Here is a 19741-nt window from a genome sequence, read left to right as displayed (position 1 = left end):
CATCATACCTTTTATCCCCAGGGCCACCTAGCACGCACATGTGTGACCTTAAATATTGATGATGAAAATAATTTATGCTTATTGTTAGTAGTCTTTAAGTAAATTTTCATCTCAAACCTTACATGGATTGACCAAGATTTTGTGGAAAGTGATTTTTTTTTAGCAGAAGATTTAACAAGTAAAAAGAATTATACGGTGATTATCAGACCACCATTTGCAGGAAGAACCATTTCCAGCATGAAATAAGATTTGCCTCCAAACTCAAAAACACAGAAGGAAGTAATAGAAGAGAAATTAAGTAAAAGTTTTCATTCAGGAACTATATCAAATTCTGGGGATAATTGAGAGAGGAATATTAACTGTCAAGATTTTCCTAAACTGCAGTTGCTGACTATTCTTATTTTAAGTTTCAAAGCTAAGTCAACGAAACAATTAAGCCATACCCATGGTGGTTACTTTTAGCTTGTTAAATTGCACACTGAATAAAGACCTGAAATCTTATGAAATGCAAATAAAGTATTATTTTGCAAATGTATCTTTATAATGACATTGATACTCCATATTCATTTTGGTGGAATAGAGAGTAACCCATTAATTTCACAGAAAATGGCATGGCATAAGAAATCTGCCCAAGCAAAGATTCAGAGTTTTAACAAAATGATTTTTGTCATTGCTTTTAGATGTTATGATCAATTTTTCCTAAAATCTGGAATTAGTTGGAAATAAAATTTATAGAGTTGTAACATTTTTACCAAAAATTCTGTGATTATGGGAGAACTTTTAAAGCATTAAAGGTATAACTTTGAACTAGAAATCAGAATTCAACTGCCGATGAAAATCAGTTTCTGAATTTAATATAAAACTCATTCTGATGTTTATATAATGAAAGCAACTACTACTTTACCAGGTTTAGGGAAATTGCCTTGCATTCTCTCTGGTAAGAAATAATCAGACAGTTTAGGGGCGTTTGCATATAATTTTCTGAAGACAGTAATGTCAAGTAGAAGTTGGACTTGAATCCTGCAACATCAGTTTTTTAAACCTACTGCTCTAATTTTACCAGCATCTTTAAATAATAATAGATGTTCACTAATTATTGCTATATAAAAGTAGGTGTGCTACCTAGCATTTTTAAACTGCTGCTTCAATGAATTATTTTTTATATTTTTAAATAAATTATAGTTGATTTAAAGTGTATTAGTTTCAGGTGTGCAGCATAGTGATTGAGTATTCTTACAGATTATATTCCATTAGAAGTTATTACAAGAAAATGGATATAATACCCTGTGCTATGTAATATGTCCTTGTTGTCTATTTTATACATAGTGGTATGTATCTCTTAATCCTATACCCGACCTTGTCCCTCCCTGCTTCCCTCTCCTCTCTGGTAGCCACTGGTTTGGTTTCTGTATCCATGAGTCTGTCTCTGTATTGCTAAATACCCTTGTTTATATTACTTTTTAGATTGATGTATAAATGGTAACATACAGTATTTGTCTTTCTCTGACTTACTTCACTAAGTATAATACTCTTAGGTCCATCCGCACTGCTGCAAATGACAGTATTTCATTCTTCTTTATGACTGCATGTGTATTGAGAGACGAATATTAACTGTCAAGATTTTCTAAACTGCAATTGCTGACTATTCTTATTTTACATTTCAAAGCTAAGTCAACGAAACAAGCCATATACATGGTGGTTACTTTCATGGTTACGATATTCAAAATGGAAGATTACACATACATAAACACTACAAAAACACATACACATATATATACACTATATTTCTTTATGTGTGTGTGTGTGTCTGTTGATGGACACTTAGGTTGCTTCCATATCTTGGCTATTATAAATAGTGCTCCTTTGAACACTGGGGTACATGTATCTTTCTGAATTAGTGTTTTTGTTTTTTTTTTTCTGGATATATACCAAGGAGTGATATTGCTGGATCATGTTGTAGTTCTATTTTTAGTTTTTTAAGGAACCTCCATACTGTTCTCCATAGTGTCTATACCAACTACATTCCCATCAACTATATGTAAGTGTTCTTTTTTCTCCACACCCTCTCTAACATTTGTTATTTGCAGATTTTTTGATGATGGTCATTCTGACTGATGTGAAGTGATATCTCAATGAATCAGTCATTTTGATTTATATTTCTCTACCCCATGGACTATAGCCCACCAGGCTCCTCTGTCCATGGAATTCTCTAGGCAAGAATACAGGAGTGGGTAGCCATTCACTTCTCCAGGGGATCTTCCTGACCCAGGGATCGAACTCGCTCCCCTCATTGCAGGCAAATTCTTTGCCTTCTGAGCCACCAGGGAAGCCCCAGTGATTAGTGATACAGAGCATCTTTTCCTGTGCCTGTTGGCCATCTGTATATCTTCTTTGGAAAAATGTCTATGAAGGTCTTCTGCCCATTTGATAGGGTTGTTTGGGGTTTTTTGAAATTGAATTGTATGAACTGTTTATATGTTCTGGATATTAAACCCTTATCAGTCATATCGTTCGCAAATATTTTATTCTATTCAGTAGGTTGTCTTTATTTTTGTAGATGGTTTACACTGCTGTGCAAAACTTTAAAGTTTAATTAGGCTATTTATTTTCACTTTTATTTCTTTTGCCTTAAGAAACAGATACAAAGATGCAAAGCAACCTAAAGATTTAATGCATTCCCTATCAAAATACCTATGACATTTTTCACAGAACTAGAAAAAATTCTGTGGAACAAGAAAAATTTTACAGAACCACAAAATATCCCAAATTGCCAAAGCAACCTTGGGAAAAAAAGAATAAAGCTGGAGGTATCACCCCCTCAAACTTCAAACTATACTTTAAAACTACAGTTATCAAAACAGCCATGGTACAAGTGCAAAAACAGACACACAGATCAATGGAGCAGAATAAAGACCCAGCAATAAATCCATGGTCAATTAATCTATGACAAAGAAGGCAAGAATATACAATGGAGAGAAGAAAATCTCTTCAATAAGTGGTGCTGGGAAAACTGGACAGCTACTTGTAAAACAAGATTAGAATACACCGTCATGCCCTCAAACTATATACAAAAATAAACTCAAAATGGATTAAAGACTTCAATGTAAAATCTGAAACCATAAAACTCCTAGAAGAGAACATGGGCACAACATTCTTTGGCACTGAAATATTTATTTTAAAACATGTTGACTCTGTGCATGACATTAGGAATAAAAAGCCAAGTGTTCATCAATACATGAATGGATAAAATCTTTAAGAATTTTCATAGTATTAAACCAGGAAAATGAAGAGAATTCCCGCTGTGACAACATGGACAAAGTTGATAGGCAGTGATGAACAAAGGAAAGGACACAGAGCACCTGCCATACAAGTCCACTCATTACTGTTGCTCAGTTGCTGCAGACTCTGCAGCCCCATGGACTGCAGCACGCCAGGCTTCCCTGTGCTGCTCTGTTTCCTGGAGTTTGCCCAAACTCATATCCACTGGATCAGTGATGCCATCCAACCATCTCTTCCTCTGTCGCCCCCTTCTACTCCTGCCCTCAATTTTTCCCAGCATCAGAGTCCTTTCCAGTGAGTCGGCTCTTCACATCAGGTGGCCAAAGTATTAGAGCTTCATCTTCAGCATCAGTCCTCCAGTGAATATTCAGGGTTGAAGTGAAGTGTTAGTTGCTCAGTCATGTCTAACTCTTTGTGACCCCATGGACTGTAGCTCTTGGGCTCCTCTGTCCATGGAATTCTCCAGGCAAGGATCCTGGAGTGTGTAGCCATTCCCTTCTCTAGGGGATCTTACCCCTTTGCGCCCCTGACCCCGCACCCAGGGATTGAACCTGGGTCTCCTGCATTGCAGCCCAATTCTTTGCTGTCTGAGCCACAAGGGAAGCCCAAGTCCACTTTATATAAAACCAAAAATAGGAAAAACTTAATTTTTTTAATTTAGGAATTTATGCATGAGTGATTGGAGAATCCCATGGACCAAGGAGCCTGGCAGGCTACAGTCCATGGGGTTGCAAAGAGTTGGACACGACTTAAGCGACTTAGCATGCACGCATGCATGAGTGGTAAAACTAACAAGAAAAGAAAGGGAAAAGTTAGGTTAGAGGCTACCTCTAAGAGGGAGACGGAGTTATTATTGAGGATGGGCAGATGAGGTGCTTCTGGCATGCTGGTGGTTCTTTCTTGACAAGGATAGTAATATAAAGGGTTGCTTTATAATTAGTTTTAAACTGTACATATGAAATTTATATATATATTATAAATCTCAGAATTAAAAAAAAGTAGCCCTTAAGTGGCTACCCAGCCATATTATCTTCAGTTCTTAATTCTACCAAAAAATACTTTTGTACAACTTTAAGTTGCATTATTGAATATTAACAGTGCATCAGGCGCTCTGCTTTTTGTTAATGTCTGCTGCTGCTGCTGCTGCTAAGTCGCGTCAGTCGTGTCCAACTCTGTGCGACCCCATAGATGGCAGCCCACCAGGCTCCTCTGTCCCTGGGATTCTCCAGGCAAGACACTGGAGTGGGTTGCCATTTCCTTGTCCAGTTGTTAATGTCTACTTACATTTAAAGGTGATCTAGGAATTAGACAAATGGATTTTAAGTGCTGTATCTGTTTGTTAATTAGAGCACATGCTAATATTAAGAAACTGGTCTACTTAAAGTAATAAGGATAATCCAGTATTTAAATACATTACTGACTTCCCTAGTGGTGCAGTGGTTAAGAGTCCACCTGCCAATGCAGGGGTCACAGATTCAGTCCCTGGTCCTGGAAGATTCCACATGCTGCGGAGAAGCTATGCCCGTGCACCACAGCTACTGAGCCTGTGCTCTGGAGCCCATGAACTAAACTCCCGAACCGCACGCAGCAACTGCTGAAGCCTGCATGCTTAGAGCCCATGCTCTGCAACAAGAGAAGCCACTGCAGTGAGAAGCCTGCTCACCGTAATGAAGAGTAGCCCCTGTCCACCACAGCTAGAGAAAGCCCTTGCAAAGCATCAAGGACCCAGCACAGCCAAAATGAATAAAATTATTTAAAAATACATATATCCTTTCTTTTCTTCTGCTGTTCACATAAATAGCCTTTTCTCTAGTCAGCCCAAGCCATGGAGTCACCAATCCTTTGAGAGTGGGAAGGATTAGGGATATTATACAAGGAATATAAAGCAGGGGAAGAGTTGATATTTAGCTTCTAACATTCACAACAGGATCTGGGAAGACAAAAAAAAGTTGTGATTCAAAATAAAGCAAAACAAGGCTTCCCTGGTGGCTCAGTGGTTAAGAATCTGCCTGCTAATGCAGGAGACGTGGCTTTAATCCCTGGTCCGGGAAGATCCCACAAGCTGCGGGGAAGCTAGGCCCGTGCACCACAACTACTGAGCCTGTGCTCTGGAGCCCATGAACTACAACTCCCGAGCCTGCACGCAGCAACTGCTGAAGCCTGCATGCTTAGAGCCCCCGCTCTGCAACAATCTGCCTGCCAATGCAGGAGACGCGGCTTCAGTCCCTGGTCTGGGAAGATCCCACATGCTGTGGAACAAATAAGCCCACGTGCCACAACTACCGAGCCTGTGCTCTGGAGCCCAGGAACCACGACTACTGAGCCTAAGCCCCACAACCTACTGAAGCCCACATGCTCTAGAGCCTGTGCTCTGCAACCAGAGAAGCCACCACAAGGAGAAGCCTTCATGCCGCAACTACAGAAAAACCCACGCAGCAACAAAGACCCAGCACAGCCAAAAATAAAAAATTATTCAAAATAAAGCAAAACAGACTTTCCTCAAGTTAAAGACTAACCAATTTATAAAACAACAATTATATAAAATTTATTTCATTCTTTTAAATTCACTGTGTTAAGCTTAACAAAAGTGATTTTTGTGGTTATAACTTTTTAAGAAGCCCTGGGTTTTAACTGTGCATCTCATGGAAGTAACGGTCCAGTGAGAGAACGTAGAAGAAGGTCTGGCTGTCGATGTATTAACTAACATTCCATGGGGCTGGGGGAGGGTGAGTCTGCATGAAGAGGGAACCCGTGCTGTAGCTGTTTTGAATACTGGCCCCACATTCTGTCTTTCATCCATTTATCTTTCCTTTGGGAGCATCTCTTCACTTGACAGTGTACTGAATTCCCGATTCTGCACTGCCAGACAAACAGGAATGAAAGCTTCCCTAAGCCCACCAGGCTCCCTGGGCACCAGAGGAGCCAGGCCTCCAGCTGGAGAGGAAATCCCCACACTATCTAATGCGGGCGAAAGGGGAATGGATGGAGGCATGGGGATGTCCAGAGGGACAAGTGAGCAGATGAGCCAAGAGATCGATCTCCCAGACAGAAGACCCAGGCTCTGCCTGGGACTGCACTTCCAAGCAGAAAGAGTTTGGGTGATCTGATAATGGCTGTGGGGTGGAGAAGTTTGGTGGACCCTGATGGAGATTAAGGATTTCAGGAAAGCTGCCCAAATGCCCTTTCCTCGTCTGCAATGTCTTATTTTAAGCCCTAGCTCAGAGCTTCTCTGGTCAGCACCCTCAGCTCTCCCAGGCAGTTGTTTCCTGATTCTCTGGCTTCTTCCTCTGTAAAGGCATTGGGCACCACTCCAGTACTTTTATCTGTTTAAACATCTGTCTGTTTAAACATCTGAAATCCTTAAGGGTGGAAACTTTGTCATAACATCTATGTTTCCTAAGGTCCTAAGCACCATGTTGGCACCTAAGAATTTAAAGTTATATGAGCAAATAAATGAGTGGTGTCACTTGCATGATTTCATTTGATAAAGCTGTCTCCGCATGAATTTAGAAGGAAAACTAGCTCTTACTTTTCCTGTTCTCTTTGGCCATTGATTCAATATGATTATTTAAAAAAAAAACTTTTCATTCTATTAAAATATAGACACAAAAAGCCTTGTAAAACTAATGTATAGTTAGAGTTATTGTTAAGGTTATTATAAGGCAAATACCCTTTTAAACACCATTCAGGCCAAGAAAAAGAACTTTGCCAGCCTTCCCCAGAGTCTCTTGTCAAGTCCCTCTCCCCCTCCAAAAGCATGTACTTAATGTTTTATGTAACTCACATAGTTTTACCATCCAAGTATGCCTCCCTAGGCACTATAGTTCAATGTCTCTCATTTTACCAGACTTGTGATGCCTTTTAAATCTCTCTTTATCCACAGGTTTCCTCTCTGTCCCTTTCTTTTCCTTGCACTGTATCTGTTCCTGAACCTGAGCTAGTTCACCTTTAGGATTTCTCCCAGGCTGGAATCTGCCAATTGCATACACACGGTGCAGTTCAGCAGGTTTCTCTTGTTCCCTGTCCTGTCAGTTCTGTGTGAATGCTTGTGTTGAAGATGCATATTGCTTCACTTTGATTGATACGTGAGGGAGGGAATGACTTGAGCATGATGAAGCTCACCCCTGCTTAATGTGCCGTTCTCTCCGGGAGAACCACCAGGTAACAATGGCCTTCACTGAACTGAGCCTGCTGCCCAGGAGCACAGACACCTCAGACGTGACCAACCACCTTGGTCACCACATGTGAGTCGCGTCCACCCACATCTGGAGTTACAGCCTCCCTCCGACTGCAGAGAACGCTCCTGCCGCCACCTCCAGATCACTCACAAGATGCAGCTCTTCCCACACCGCCTCCACAGACATCAGGGGCTTTTCAGGGTAAAGTGCCTTATTTATTATCACACTGATGTGTTTCTTGACCACATAAAACATACAAAACTATGTTACTGTTTTTATTGCGAACTTATTTTTTAATATGTCACCAAGGAATTTTTTTTTTACCTCAGTTATGGCATCAGTCAGCCCTGTGGTTTTTACTGTGTGGTTTGACAAAGCACAGAGATCTTTGAAGAACATATTACTAGCAGAACTGGTTGCATTTCTCACAAACTGGATGCTGGGTCCAAAAGCTTCATCGGGCTCATGTTCTATGCCTTTGGTAGTGTGTTCTCTCAGCAGAAGGCCCAACTGTCTGACTGTCCCTGTTCTTGTGAAGGCAGTAGATTCTGATGCAGCAAATGCCCACATCCATTGCTTCACTGGGGGCAGCAAAGTGGTGACATTCTAATTTCCTTTTCACTGTTAATTGGAATTCTTTTATAACAAGATGTTTCCCCTTATCTATGATTTAGTATAGTTCCTATAGGAGAGGCAAGAGAAATGCTTGATTTTTACCTATATTTATCATTTTCAAGACAATGAATTCATTTCCTAACATTTCCCCGAAGGTAAACAAGTAGGATTTATTTTACAATATCATTATGAACTCATGGATTTAAAATCTTTGTTGGGTTTCAGTTAGCTGAAATTACCACTCAAATTACTCCATCTTTGACCAGTGAGAGACTCTTCAAATTGACTCCTGAGCCCTTTGCCATGACCCCAGTAAAGTTTTAATAGTGCTCTTGGCTAAGTCATGACAGCATGACTGAACATGAGCTTCCACGCTCATTTTGAAATTTCCTGTCTCAAAACTGGAATCTGCCATGTTTTCCAGAGACCCTGGTTTATTTAAGCATGAAATGACATTTTAAAACAACAATCTAAAATCCAGGAGAATGTATCACTACGGGGCTGGTCACTGTAGATAAATTCCATGGCCAGAACTAAGATATAGATACAATACTTCTTGAGTTTAACAGGATATTTCCAATTCATATTCAGGACTACGGAATATTTTACTTGTTAACCTCTATTATATTTCATCTGTATTTCCTTTCTTCCACAATGAAGATTCTAACTCTGAAGGACAGGAAATTATAGAATTAGAATATCTCATACTTACTTGTTTTTTCCTACATTGTATATACCACAATCTCAGTATAATACAACTATCACCAGTAAAATTTAACTGAAAGTAGTTTAAAATTTTGTGTATATTCTCCCCATTTCTTTCATTTTTAAAAAATTGTTAGACTAAGCATATAGTCATTATATATCATACTCTCACCCTTTTATTCCTCATTAAATTTTAGTTTTATAAGTAATTATGTGATTAATGCTCACCACCAATTCTTCTGTCAGGATCCCTCTTGTAATCTGGCTGAATGAAACTCATTCTGCAGTCATTGATTCCTCAGGAATGACCCATGACAACACTATTCCCTGAAGTTTTACATACTGATAACTCTGTGTGCCCTTTAAAATTCACATTCAGTTTGACTGGATATAAAGTCCCCAGGTCACATTTCATTTTAATTGAGCATCATAAATATATTACTCAGTTTTCTTCTGGCATAAGAATATGATGATAATGTACTTTTCTTTCCCTTATGAATCACTTACTGTTTTTGTCTAACTGCCCAAAGATTCTTTTTTCTTTTTCTTTAATATCTAATAATATTAGTAAAATATGCCTGGTGTTGGTTGTTCTGGTTCAGTATTGTCAGGTAGCTGTCTGTTCTTTCCATAAGTAGTTTCAGGTTTTTAAAAAGATATTTTTACTTGAGGTATGAATATGCAGTAAAATGCATATATTTTAGATGTTCGGTTTGATGCATTTTGACAGTTGGGTGTAGTTGTGTCACCACCACCCAAACAAAATACAGACTATCAGATCCTTTTTTATTTCATGAAAGCTTCTTAAAATTATGATTTTTAGTATCTGTTCCATTCCCTTCTATTGGTTTAATTCCTTAAGGATACTTATCATCTGTATGCTGGATCTTCGTTCTGTATCACTTTGTTGTAAATCCTTTTCATCTGTATTCATCTCGTTTTGGTTTAAAAAATGTTTTTCTCCTTCTGCCTTTTGCTTCTTTTAATACACATATCAGTTGTTTTTATTTGACCTTGTGTTCCTTATAATTTGTTCATTTCTGGAATTTTCTTTTATTGTTAATTCTTTTATTCAGTTCTGTAAACAGCCTCGTATCTGAGGTTTTCTAATTCTGATTTACGAGTTCTTTCCTGTCGTATCATTTTCTTTATGTCTTTTATAGCTTATTTTGAAATCAGTTTGACCTGTGAGCTTTATTTCTATGGTGCTTTCATTATCCGTAGTTATATGACTATGCATCTTTTTTTTTTTCCAAGAAAATTTCTGCTGCTTTCTAATGCAACTTTATTTTTATGTAGAATTAGTCTCCCTCAGTGTTTAGAAGGAGGTGTGGCTTTAGAAGGAAGGTAGTTTCCTGACTTCACAAACTCCCTCTAGTGCTGTTTTCGTGTGTTGGTCATCTGTGTGGCAGCTTGGTTTCTGGGATTCCTAGCTCTGTTCCCTTTCCCTCTTCATCACTGTTACCCCAATACCTGCTTAATTTTGATTCCATTCCCAGCACTTCTTCTCAGTGTGGGCCTGTCCTGGAACAGAGGGCTTTCAGATCAGTTTTGAGAGTTCACAAAAGTTTGACTGCTCTGGCCTTAAGCCTTATGAGGGGTCCCATGCACTACCCTGCTCTTGCATATTGTGGGGTTTTATATCCTCAGCTCTGACAAAAATGTCCTGCTTTCACTCACATCCATGCTAATACCATGCGGATTGTGTGACTGTTGGTAGTTTGACCTCACCTGTTTATATTTGAAATTCGTGTAGATACCTTGCATGTAGTTTTGTTGTGTTATCCATGGGTCTTTAGTTTTCCCATCTAGTTTTTTGTCTATTTTTAGGTTGGGATTTCAAAAAATTAAAAAACTATGCCACTACCACTACCATCTTCCCAGGATCCCCAATGGCAATCTTAGTAGGATGGTTATCAGGTACCAATTCTAAGTATGAGCATAGCAAAGTACAAGCCTTAAAAATATAAATTCCCTTCTATCCTTACAATCCTAATTTTAGAAACTTATTCTAAAGAAATAATACAACAAGGCAAGTGAAAGAAAGTACAAAGCTGTTCTGAACTGGACTGGGGGGCCTCCCCACTCACCCCATTTCTAACTCCCACTTCTGGCATGTGTCCTTGTAGTGTATCACTCCAAACGCTCTCTTTTTTCAGATCGTGAAATTGTCCAGTCCTGTTAAATTTGAATAATCAATTAAAATATGACTGACAAAATTTAGAGACACATACCTTCAAATGTTGGTCCATAAATTGACTCTCCATTATCTCCTTTCCCAGCAACTATATCTGAGAAATAGCAGTAAATAAACATTAAAATTCTGAAACTAAAAAAGAGATAATGGCAGGGGAAAATGCTTTAAATTATGATTCCATTTATAACAATAACTAGAGCAAGTGATCTAATTGTTCAGTGTCTATACCATGAAAATACTTCTATAATGATTTCACTTGTATTTTGTAAGTACTTTAACATTCCTGATCCCTTTTTTTTCCCCTCATAACTCCCAAGTAGGCTAAATTTAATGTAAAGCCTTTGAAATGATGAAGTATTAAATTATAATTGTGGCCAGAATTTAAATTAAGTGTGTGCATATAGGTTCGACTTATTTCACAAGTTATTCCATGGTTGATCTTACTTTTCAGATAAAAAATGGAAAGATTTAGCTGAGGATGACACAGGAACAGTGAGGTCTTTTTAACACAAGAATGAAAATAGATGCTCCAAAAAGAATTAATGTTCAAATTTTTATTCTTTGGAACTCTGTAGTGATAACTCATTTATCTGGTGTTTTAGAACAGAAGTTCCTTTGCAATATGAAGATTTTTAAATGGTATTTATAGAACCTGTTTCACATTATATGCATTATATGCATATTTTGGCTTAGGCAGTGATCCTACTATAAAACTCCTCTCTGCACAGCTACAACAGAAGCAAGGCTTTCTGTAGTGAAACTAGAGGTCTCCGAGGTCTGTGCTCTCCCCTCAGCCCCTTTCCTTCTTTCAGCCCTTTAGACGGCCTCCTCGAATAATGTGCAATAAATAAATGCTGAAGAACTGGCCCATTTAAACTCAGTACGAGTGCTTTATCATAAAAGTATCTGTGCTATTTAAAGAAATCTGATGCAACAGCAAGCATGTGAAGAGAATTTATGCAGGAAAGGGGCATATAGAGTTTAAATTATACTACTCATAAAGCTGGTTCAAAAGTTAACTGATAAACCTTAAATCTTCAACCTACTCTGCCAGATATATACTTCCTTCCTGCCACTCCCGCCGCATTCACCACACAGCCCAAGGCTGTTCTCAGAAGCCTGCTGCAGTAGCCACAGGCTAAATCTGGGTTTGGAGAAGATGCATGTCCTCTAGCACCAATTCCTTCCTGTGCCAGAGTTTGCTTTGCTTGGTGAACCTGCCCAGGTGATTCCCCTGTCTGCTGACTTATGTAAATACCAGTGACACTCCCTTGCTTTCTTTCTCCAACACTTGTCACTACTCTTGCCCTTTGCTTCTGATCTCCCAGGTCAATATTTTATATTGACACCATGTCAGTCAGTATTTAATATTTTTTATGACCATAACCCACCCCTTTGAATTCAGCTCTGGGATATCTTCTATACTTCTGACAACAGATTCAGCAATGCAGAACAGTGGTTAAAGGTAAACTCCAAAGTCAGATGATTTTTATTTTGATCTTGATGTTGGTTACCTTTCCCAACACTGTTTCCTCATCTGCTATAGACAGAGATGATGGGAAATGCCTCCCAGGTAGTTCTGAGTGTGAAATGCAGTCATGTAGAGAGAGCACTACACATGGACATCACCAGACGGTCAACACCGAAATCAGATTGATTATATTCTTTGCAGCCAAAGATGGAGAAGCTCTATACAGTCAGCAAAAACAAGACTGGGAGCTGACTGTGGCCCAGATCATGAGCTCCTTATTGCCAAATTCAGACTTAAATTGAAGAAAGTAGGGAAAACCACTAGACCATTCAGGTGACCTAAATCAAATCGTTTATGATTATACACTGGAAGTGAGAAATACATTTAAAGGACCAGATCTGATAGACAGAGTGCCTGATGAACTATGGATGGAGGTTCATGACATTGTACAGGAGACAGGGATCAAGACCATCCCCATGGCAGAGAAATACAAAAAAGCAAAATGGCTGTCTGGGGAGGCCTTACAAATATCTGTGAAAAGAAGAGAAGCAAAAAGCAAAGGAGAAAAGGAAAGATATAAGCATCTGAATGCAGAGTTCCAAAGAATAGCAATGAGAGATAAGAAAGCCTTCCTCAGCGATCAATGCAAAGAAATAGAGGAAAACAACAGAATGGGAAAGACTAGCGATCTCTTCAAGAAAATTAGAGATACCAAAGGAATATTTCATGCAAAGATGGGCTCGATAAAGGACAGAAATGGTATGGACCTAACAGAAGCAGAAGATGTTAAGAAGAGGTGGTAAGAATACACAGAAGAACTGTACAAAAAAGATCTTCATGACCCAGATAATCACGATGATGTAATCAATGACCTAGAGCCAGACATCCTGGAATGTGAAGTCAAGTGGGCCTTAGAAAGCATCACTATGAACAAAGCTAGTGGAGGTGATGGAATTCCAGTGGAGCTATTTCAAATCCTGGAAGATGATGCTGTGAAAGTGCTGCACTCAATATGCCAGCAAATTTGGAAGACTCAGCAGTGGCCACAGGACTGGAAAAGGTCAGTTTTCCTTCCAATCCCAAAGAAAGGCAATGCCAAAGAACGTTCAAACTAGCGCACAATTGCAGTCATCTCACATGCTAGTAAAGTAATGCTCAAAATTCTCCAAGCCAGGCTTCAGCAATAGGTGAACCATGAACTTCCTGATGTTCAAGCTGGTTTTAGAAAAGGCAGAGGAACCAGAGATCAAATTGCCAACATCCGCTGGATCATGGAAAAAGCAAGAGAGTTCCAGAAAAACATCTATTTCTGCTTTATTAACTATGCCAAAGCCTTTGCCTGTGTGGATCACAACAAACTGTGGAAAATTCTGAAAGAGATGGGAATACCAGACCACCTGACCTGCCTCTTGAGAAACCTATATGCAGGTCAGGAAGCCACAGTTAGAACTTGACATGGAACAACAGACTGGTTCCAAATAGGAAAAGGAGTACGTCAAGGCTGTATATTGTCACCCTGCTTATTTAACTTATATGCAGAGTACATCATGAGAAATGCTGGACTGGAAGAAACACAAGCTGGAATCAAGATTTCCGGGAGAAATATCAATAACCTCAGATATGCAGATGACACTACCCTTATGGCAGAAAGTGAAGAGGACCTAAAAAGCCTCTTGATGAAAGTGAAAGAGGAGAGTGAAAAGGTTGGCTTAATTAAAGCTCAACATTCAGAAAACTAAGATCATGGCATCTGGTCCTATCACTTCATGGGAAATAGATGGGGAAACAGTGGAAACAGTGTCAGACTTTATTTTTCTGGGCTCCAAAATCACTGCAGATGGTGACTGTAGCCATGAAATTAAAAGACGCTTACTCCTTGGAAGGAAAGTTATGACCAACCTAGATAGGATATTCAAAAGCAGAGACATTACTTTGCTAACAAAGGTCCACATGATTTTTCCAGTGGTCATGTATGGATGTGAGAGTTGGACTATGAAGAAAGCTGAGTGCCGAAGAATTGATGCTTTTGAACTGTGGTGTTGGAGAAGACTCTTAAGAGTCCCTTGGACTGCAAGGAGATCCAACCAGTCCATCCTAAAGGAGACCAGTCCTGGGTGTTCATTGGAAGGACTGATGCTGAAGCTGAAACTCCAGTACTTTGGCCACCTCATGCGAAGAGTTGACTTATTGGAAAAGACTGATGCTGGGAGGGATTGGGGGCAGGAGGAGAAGGGGACGACAGAGGATGAGATGGCTGGATGGTATCACTGACTCGATGGACGTGAGTCTGAGTGAACTCCGGGAGTTGGTGATGGTCAGGGAGGCCTGGCGTGCTGCGATTCATGGGTCACAAAGAGTTGGACGTGACTGAGCAACTGAACTGAACTGAGGGAGAGCACATGTATGGTGACTGGCAGAGTATCATGCGCCTTCATTAGTGGCCATTATTATTGTGCATCATCACATACTTACGGAATGCATCTTCTCATTATCATTTTCACTATCATTCTGATGACCATGATGATGATAAAATATATTAAAGTAAATCTCAAGAGATCCTTCTCAAGGCAGTTTGCCTTGTGGGAGCCACAAAGAGGATCCTGCCAAAGTGACTTAACAACTTGGTATCTTCATTAACTTCAACTTTAGAAACAAACAGAATGTATGCTTTCTGTTTATCTTCATTCATTCATTCTTTGAACAAACTTTTAAAAAGCATCTACTAATACTGTATGCTAGGCACTGTTCTCTAACTTGAAGATGTAACAGTGCATGAAATAGATAAAAATCTGTGCACTCATGGAACTTACATTCTACTGAAAAGAAATAGAAAGTTAACAAAGAAGTATTAATAGTATGTCCTGTGGTGAAAAGTGCTAGAAAGAAAAATAAAGCTCGGTAAGGGGACAGGAGAGCAGCCCAGAAAGGGGAGAGGAGAGGTATATGGAGAGGAAGGTGGGAGTTTTTGAACAGGGTGGTCAGGTAATTCCCTCCTGAGATAAGCTCTTAGCAAAAACCAGAAACAGGTCAGGGGGTGATGCAGGGGATATGCAGAGGAATAGCTGGGTGTACATAGCTCTGGCAAAAGAAACAATGAAAGACCTCAGGGCATACATATGCTTGGTATACTTCAGGAACAGCAAGGAGCCCTATGTGTGGAGCAGAATTAGCAAGAGGGAGAGGTCAGATGATGAGATGGGGTCGAGGGAGGAAGAAGACTTTGTAGGGCCTCTTGGTCCCAGCAAGCAAGCAGTAGTGCTTGGAAGCATCCTAAGGCACAACACCAAACCACAGTCAGTTCCTGTACTCCAAAATGCTACCCAAAGCCCTCTGAGAATCTGACATCTGAAGGAGGAGGGTGCTTACGGAGCTTAGCAGTTCAAAATACCATGTCCTTGAATCTTCACCATATCCTGTAATATTATAATTATCCCCATTTTGTGATTAGGAAACTGACTGAGAGATGACAAGTTCCTTATCCAACATGGTGCAACTTACACGTGTCAGTTTGGAGCTGAATCTATTAACCAGAATTTTTTTTCCAAACTCCTTAAACAGCATTGCTTTGTTATCTGAAAACATGAACTGAGACCTATGCAATTTTTGGAAATTTTGCTTCAAATAAATAAATATCATGGTCCACTTTCCCCAAATCCTGGTCTGGCTCACAGGGGTGAGAGGAGGTCTAGCTAAAAACAAAATGGAAACCGCATCTGGAAGATCAGTGACTACAGTGAACTAAGTACCAGGAGACACGGATATGGGCCCTCTTGAGGATTATCTTATACAAACAAAAATCAAAAACAGTCTAAATGTTCGCCAACGGGAAACTTCTTCAATTGGCATAGCAATAGGATGAAAAACTAGGCAGATCCTAAACATTTTCTATGTCAATATACATAACCACATAAAATTTTTAGGGGCTTCCTTGTTGGCTCAGATGCAGGAGACCTGGGTTCAACCCCTGGGCTGGAAAGATCCCCTGGGGGAGGGCATAGCCACCCATTCCAGTACTCTTCCTGGAAAATCCACATGGACAGAGGCACCGGGCAGGCTACAGTCCATGGGGTTGCAGAGTCAGACACGACTGAGCGACTAAGCACAGCATAGCACAATTTTTCATTATATTGCTATGCTGATTTAATTAATTTCCCATTGGTGAAAATTTAGACTGTCTTTCACTTTTTGTTAGTATAAGACAATCCTCAAGAGGGCCCATAAAAATTTGATATATTTATGTGTACTGACATGGGCTTTCCCAATGGCTCAGGGGTAATGCAGGAGACTTGGGTTTGATCCCTGGGTTGGGAAGACACCTAACAGGAGGAAATGGCAACCCACTCCAGTATTCTTGCCTGAAAAATCCCATGGACAGAGGAGCCTGGTAGGCTACAGTCCAAAGGGTTGCACAGAGCCAGACATGGCTGAGTAACTGAACACGTGTGTGTACGCACACACACACACACATATACTGACATATTTATGTATACTGACGTGGGCTTTCCCAATGGCTCAGGGGTAATGTAGGAGACTTGGGTTTGATCCCTATGTTGGGAAGACACCTAAGAGGAGGAAATGGCAACCCACTCTGGTATTCTTGCCTGAAAATTCCCATGGACAGAGGAGCCTGGTACGCTACAGTCCAAAGGGCTGCACAGAGCCAGACATGACTGAAGGACTGAGTGTGTGTGCACACGCACACACTGAGTGTGCACACACACACACACACACTGACATATGACCAGGCTTTCCAGGTGGCGCTAGTGGTAAAGAACCCGCCTGCCAATGCAGGAGATGGAAGAGACATGGGTTCGATCCTTGGGTTGGGAAGATCCTCTGGAGCAGGGCATGGCAGCCCATTCCAGTATTCTTGCCTGGAGAATCCTGTGGACAGAGGAGCCTGGCAGGCTACAGTCCATAGGGTCGCAAAAAGGCAGACACGATTGAAGTGACTTAGCACACACCATAAACATTAAGTAGAAAAACAACTGGATTAGAAACAGTACTGGTGATATCTCATTTTGGAGAAGCTGATTTACATACAAGAGCTGATTTATATACAAGATACTTGGATTAAATCTATATTTTTCTCCTCATCAGCCTGAGAATGTTCCAGATTATAGAAAAATAATGAAACATTATTAATTTAAGCCTTTGCATATTTCATCAAGAAAAAATCTCCTTCCACACTAAACCAATTATTTTTAAATTGCTGCCTGATTGCTCCCTATGGGATATCTCCTAAAAGGCCTCTAAAATTGAATTTTGTGTTGCTAATCAAGGTACCTCCTTTGTGTAAAGCCAAAGGATTGACCTGAAAAGAAAGCAAAGATGGAGACCAAAATGCTTTTGATCTTATTTCAGTTGTAACAGTGTAATATCTTTGGTGAGAAATAAGCTGTTTTTCATTTATTCTGTTTTCAAATTCCTACCTTTAGCATGTTTCTTAAAAGCACTGTATTTTCTATATACTTTATTTTTAGGTGAGCATTTAAAATTATCTTTTGGTTAAAAAAATGTTACCCATCCTACTTTCTTATATCACTTTTTAATCTGGAATATTCCTAGTAACACACTTTAGATTTATTTTAATAATGATGGAATTTTTAAAAAGAGTATGAATATCAATTCATCATTTGACCATCCTTTAAATATATCTATATAACATATAATGTTAAATATATTCTAATTCTATATGAATTTCAAAGAGGCAGATAAACAGAAGTTTGGATATTCGGATTTGATGTTGCAACTAAGTTGTATTTAAGGTTTCAACTTAAATAGTTTAAAAAAACTCACCTCCTCCTTGTACCCAGCCATTCCTTACCACTCGATGGAAAATGGAACCTGTGTAATGTAGCTTGATGCCACTTTGAGAAAACCCTGCTTTTCCTGTGCACAAGATCTGAAAATTTTTACATGTTTTGGGACATGTATCAGAATATAGCTAAAAATAAAGATAAAAGTTTTCAAAGATTAAACATTCTGATAGAGAGTCTCACTCTCCCCAACTTATTAAAAAACAACCACCAAAATCCTCTTACCTCAAAAATCAATCTTCCAATTGGATAAAGATCAATAGAAATGTCCAAGAACACAAAATTATGCTATTAAAATTAAAGAGAAGAAGGCAATGCAGGTCAATGTTTTGGAAGAAAGTTTTAGAAGTGACCAAAAATATAACATCATAATGTTTTCAGTGTTAAGATGACTGACAGCATTAACATAGATGATGTAACAGCAAAATTAAACGGATGACTTTAAAAAGTTTGTTTCATTTTATTATACTACAATTTTATAACATAAGTAACATGCTTTTTAAAAGCTTTCAGTAGTAAGTCACATTAACCTATCACACAAGACTGAGAACACATGGCCTAGATAGCAACCACATCACAGACTGGGTGTGGAAAGGGACACTGATCAGTCCCTTTGGGAAAAAGAGCAGACTGGGAAGCCTTTTCTTTCCTGAGTAATTCTGGAAAAAGATCCACATGAGCCCATAGATTTGGTTACTGTGTGTTCTGGATTTTGAAAGACTGCACAGATTAGCTAAGCAGAGCCAGGCCACAGTCTCTCTGAGTGGAAAAATAAGACCACTGTATGCATAGGTACTATGCCAGGGATAGGGAAGAGAGGACGCTGTACCTTTTAGTTCTCTCTTTTATGACCTCATACTCCCAGACGCCCCAAGCTCTTATTTTCAATTGACATCCTTTCTGGTAGAGGCAGCTAACATTTGTGAGCCCTTGTCTAGCCCTACAAAGAGGCACCCAAAATGAAAACACTGTTCTCCATCACAGTGGCATTCATTTTGGTAGCAAACCACATCTAATAGAATACACTGCAACTCTTAGGCTCCATTCTCCTACATAAAAATGCTGCCTGATTTAACAAGTACATAATTTGTCCTGCCTTATTAAGAATCTAGGAGGCATAAATGAAATCACTTTTAAATGTATCACTATCATTATTTTGTGTTGCTCTAAGCTCTTTTCTTTTCGGAGAAGGCAATGGCAACCCACTCCAGTACTCTTGTCTGGAAAATCCCATGGGCAGAGGAGCCTGGTGGGCTGCAGTCCATGGGGTTGCGAAGAGGTGGACACGACTGAGCAACTTCACTTTCACTTTTCACTTTCATGCATTGGAGAAGGAAATGGCAACCCACTCCAGTGTTCTTGCCTGGAGAATCCCAGGGACGGGGGAGCCTGGTGGGCTGCCATCTATGGGGTCGCACAGAATCGGACACAACTGCAGGAACTTAGCAGCAGCAGCAGCAAGCTCTTTTTTAAATTA

At 39.6% G+C, this 19741-nt stretch overlaps 1 protein-coding gene across 7 annotated transcripts in view; it reads right to left on the bottom strand.

Annotated features, from left to right (window-relative positions):
• The window catches only part of PPIL6 (peptidylprolyl isomerase like 6), a 37732-nt gene that overhangs the window by 8090 nt on the left and 9901 nt on the right, over window positions 1-19741 (bottom strand). For 3 of the 7 annotated variants that reach the window (XM_005905845.2, XM_070376492.1, XM_070376491.1), the window contains 3 exons: window positions 18490-18552; window positions 18245-18392; window positions 11012-11068 (listed from right to left, as the gene is read on the bottom strand). In XM_005905845.2, coding sequence (XP_005905907.1) covers window positions 11012-11068; window positions 18245-18392; window positions 18490-18552 — 268 coding nt within the window. Of the gene's footprint in view, window positions 1-632; window positions 5210-7781; window positions 8140-11011; window positions 11069-18244; window positions 18393-18489; window positions 18553-19741 lie in introns of those variants that run through there. The other 4 variants (XM_070376490.1, XM_070376494.1, XR_011465370.1 and 1 more) reach the window with 3 other exon arrangements.

Source organism: Bos mutus, chromosome 9 (assembly GCF_027580195.1).
Source record: "Bos mutus isolate GX-2022 chromosome 9, NWIPB_WYAK_1.1, whole genome shotgun sequence".
Taxonomy (NCBI): Eukaryota; Metazoa; Chordata; class Mammalia; order Artiodactyla; family Bovidae; genus Bos; species Bos mutus.
This window is presented reverse-complemented; position numbering and strand designations above follow the sequence as displayed.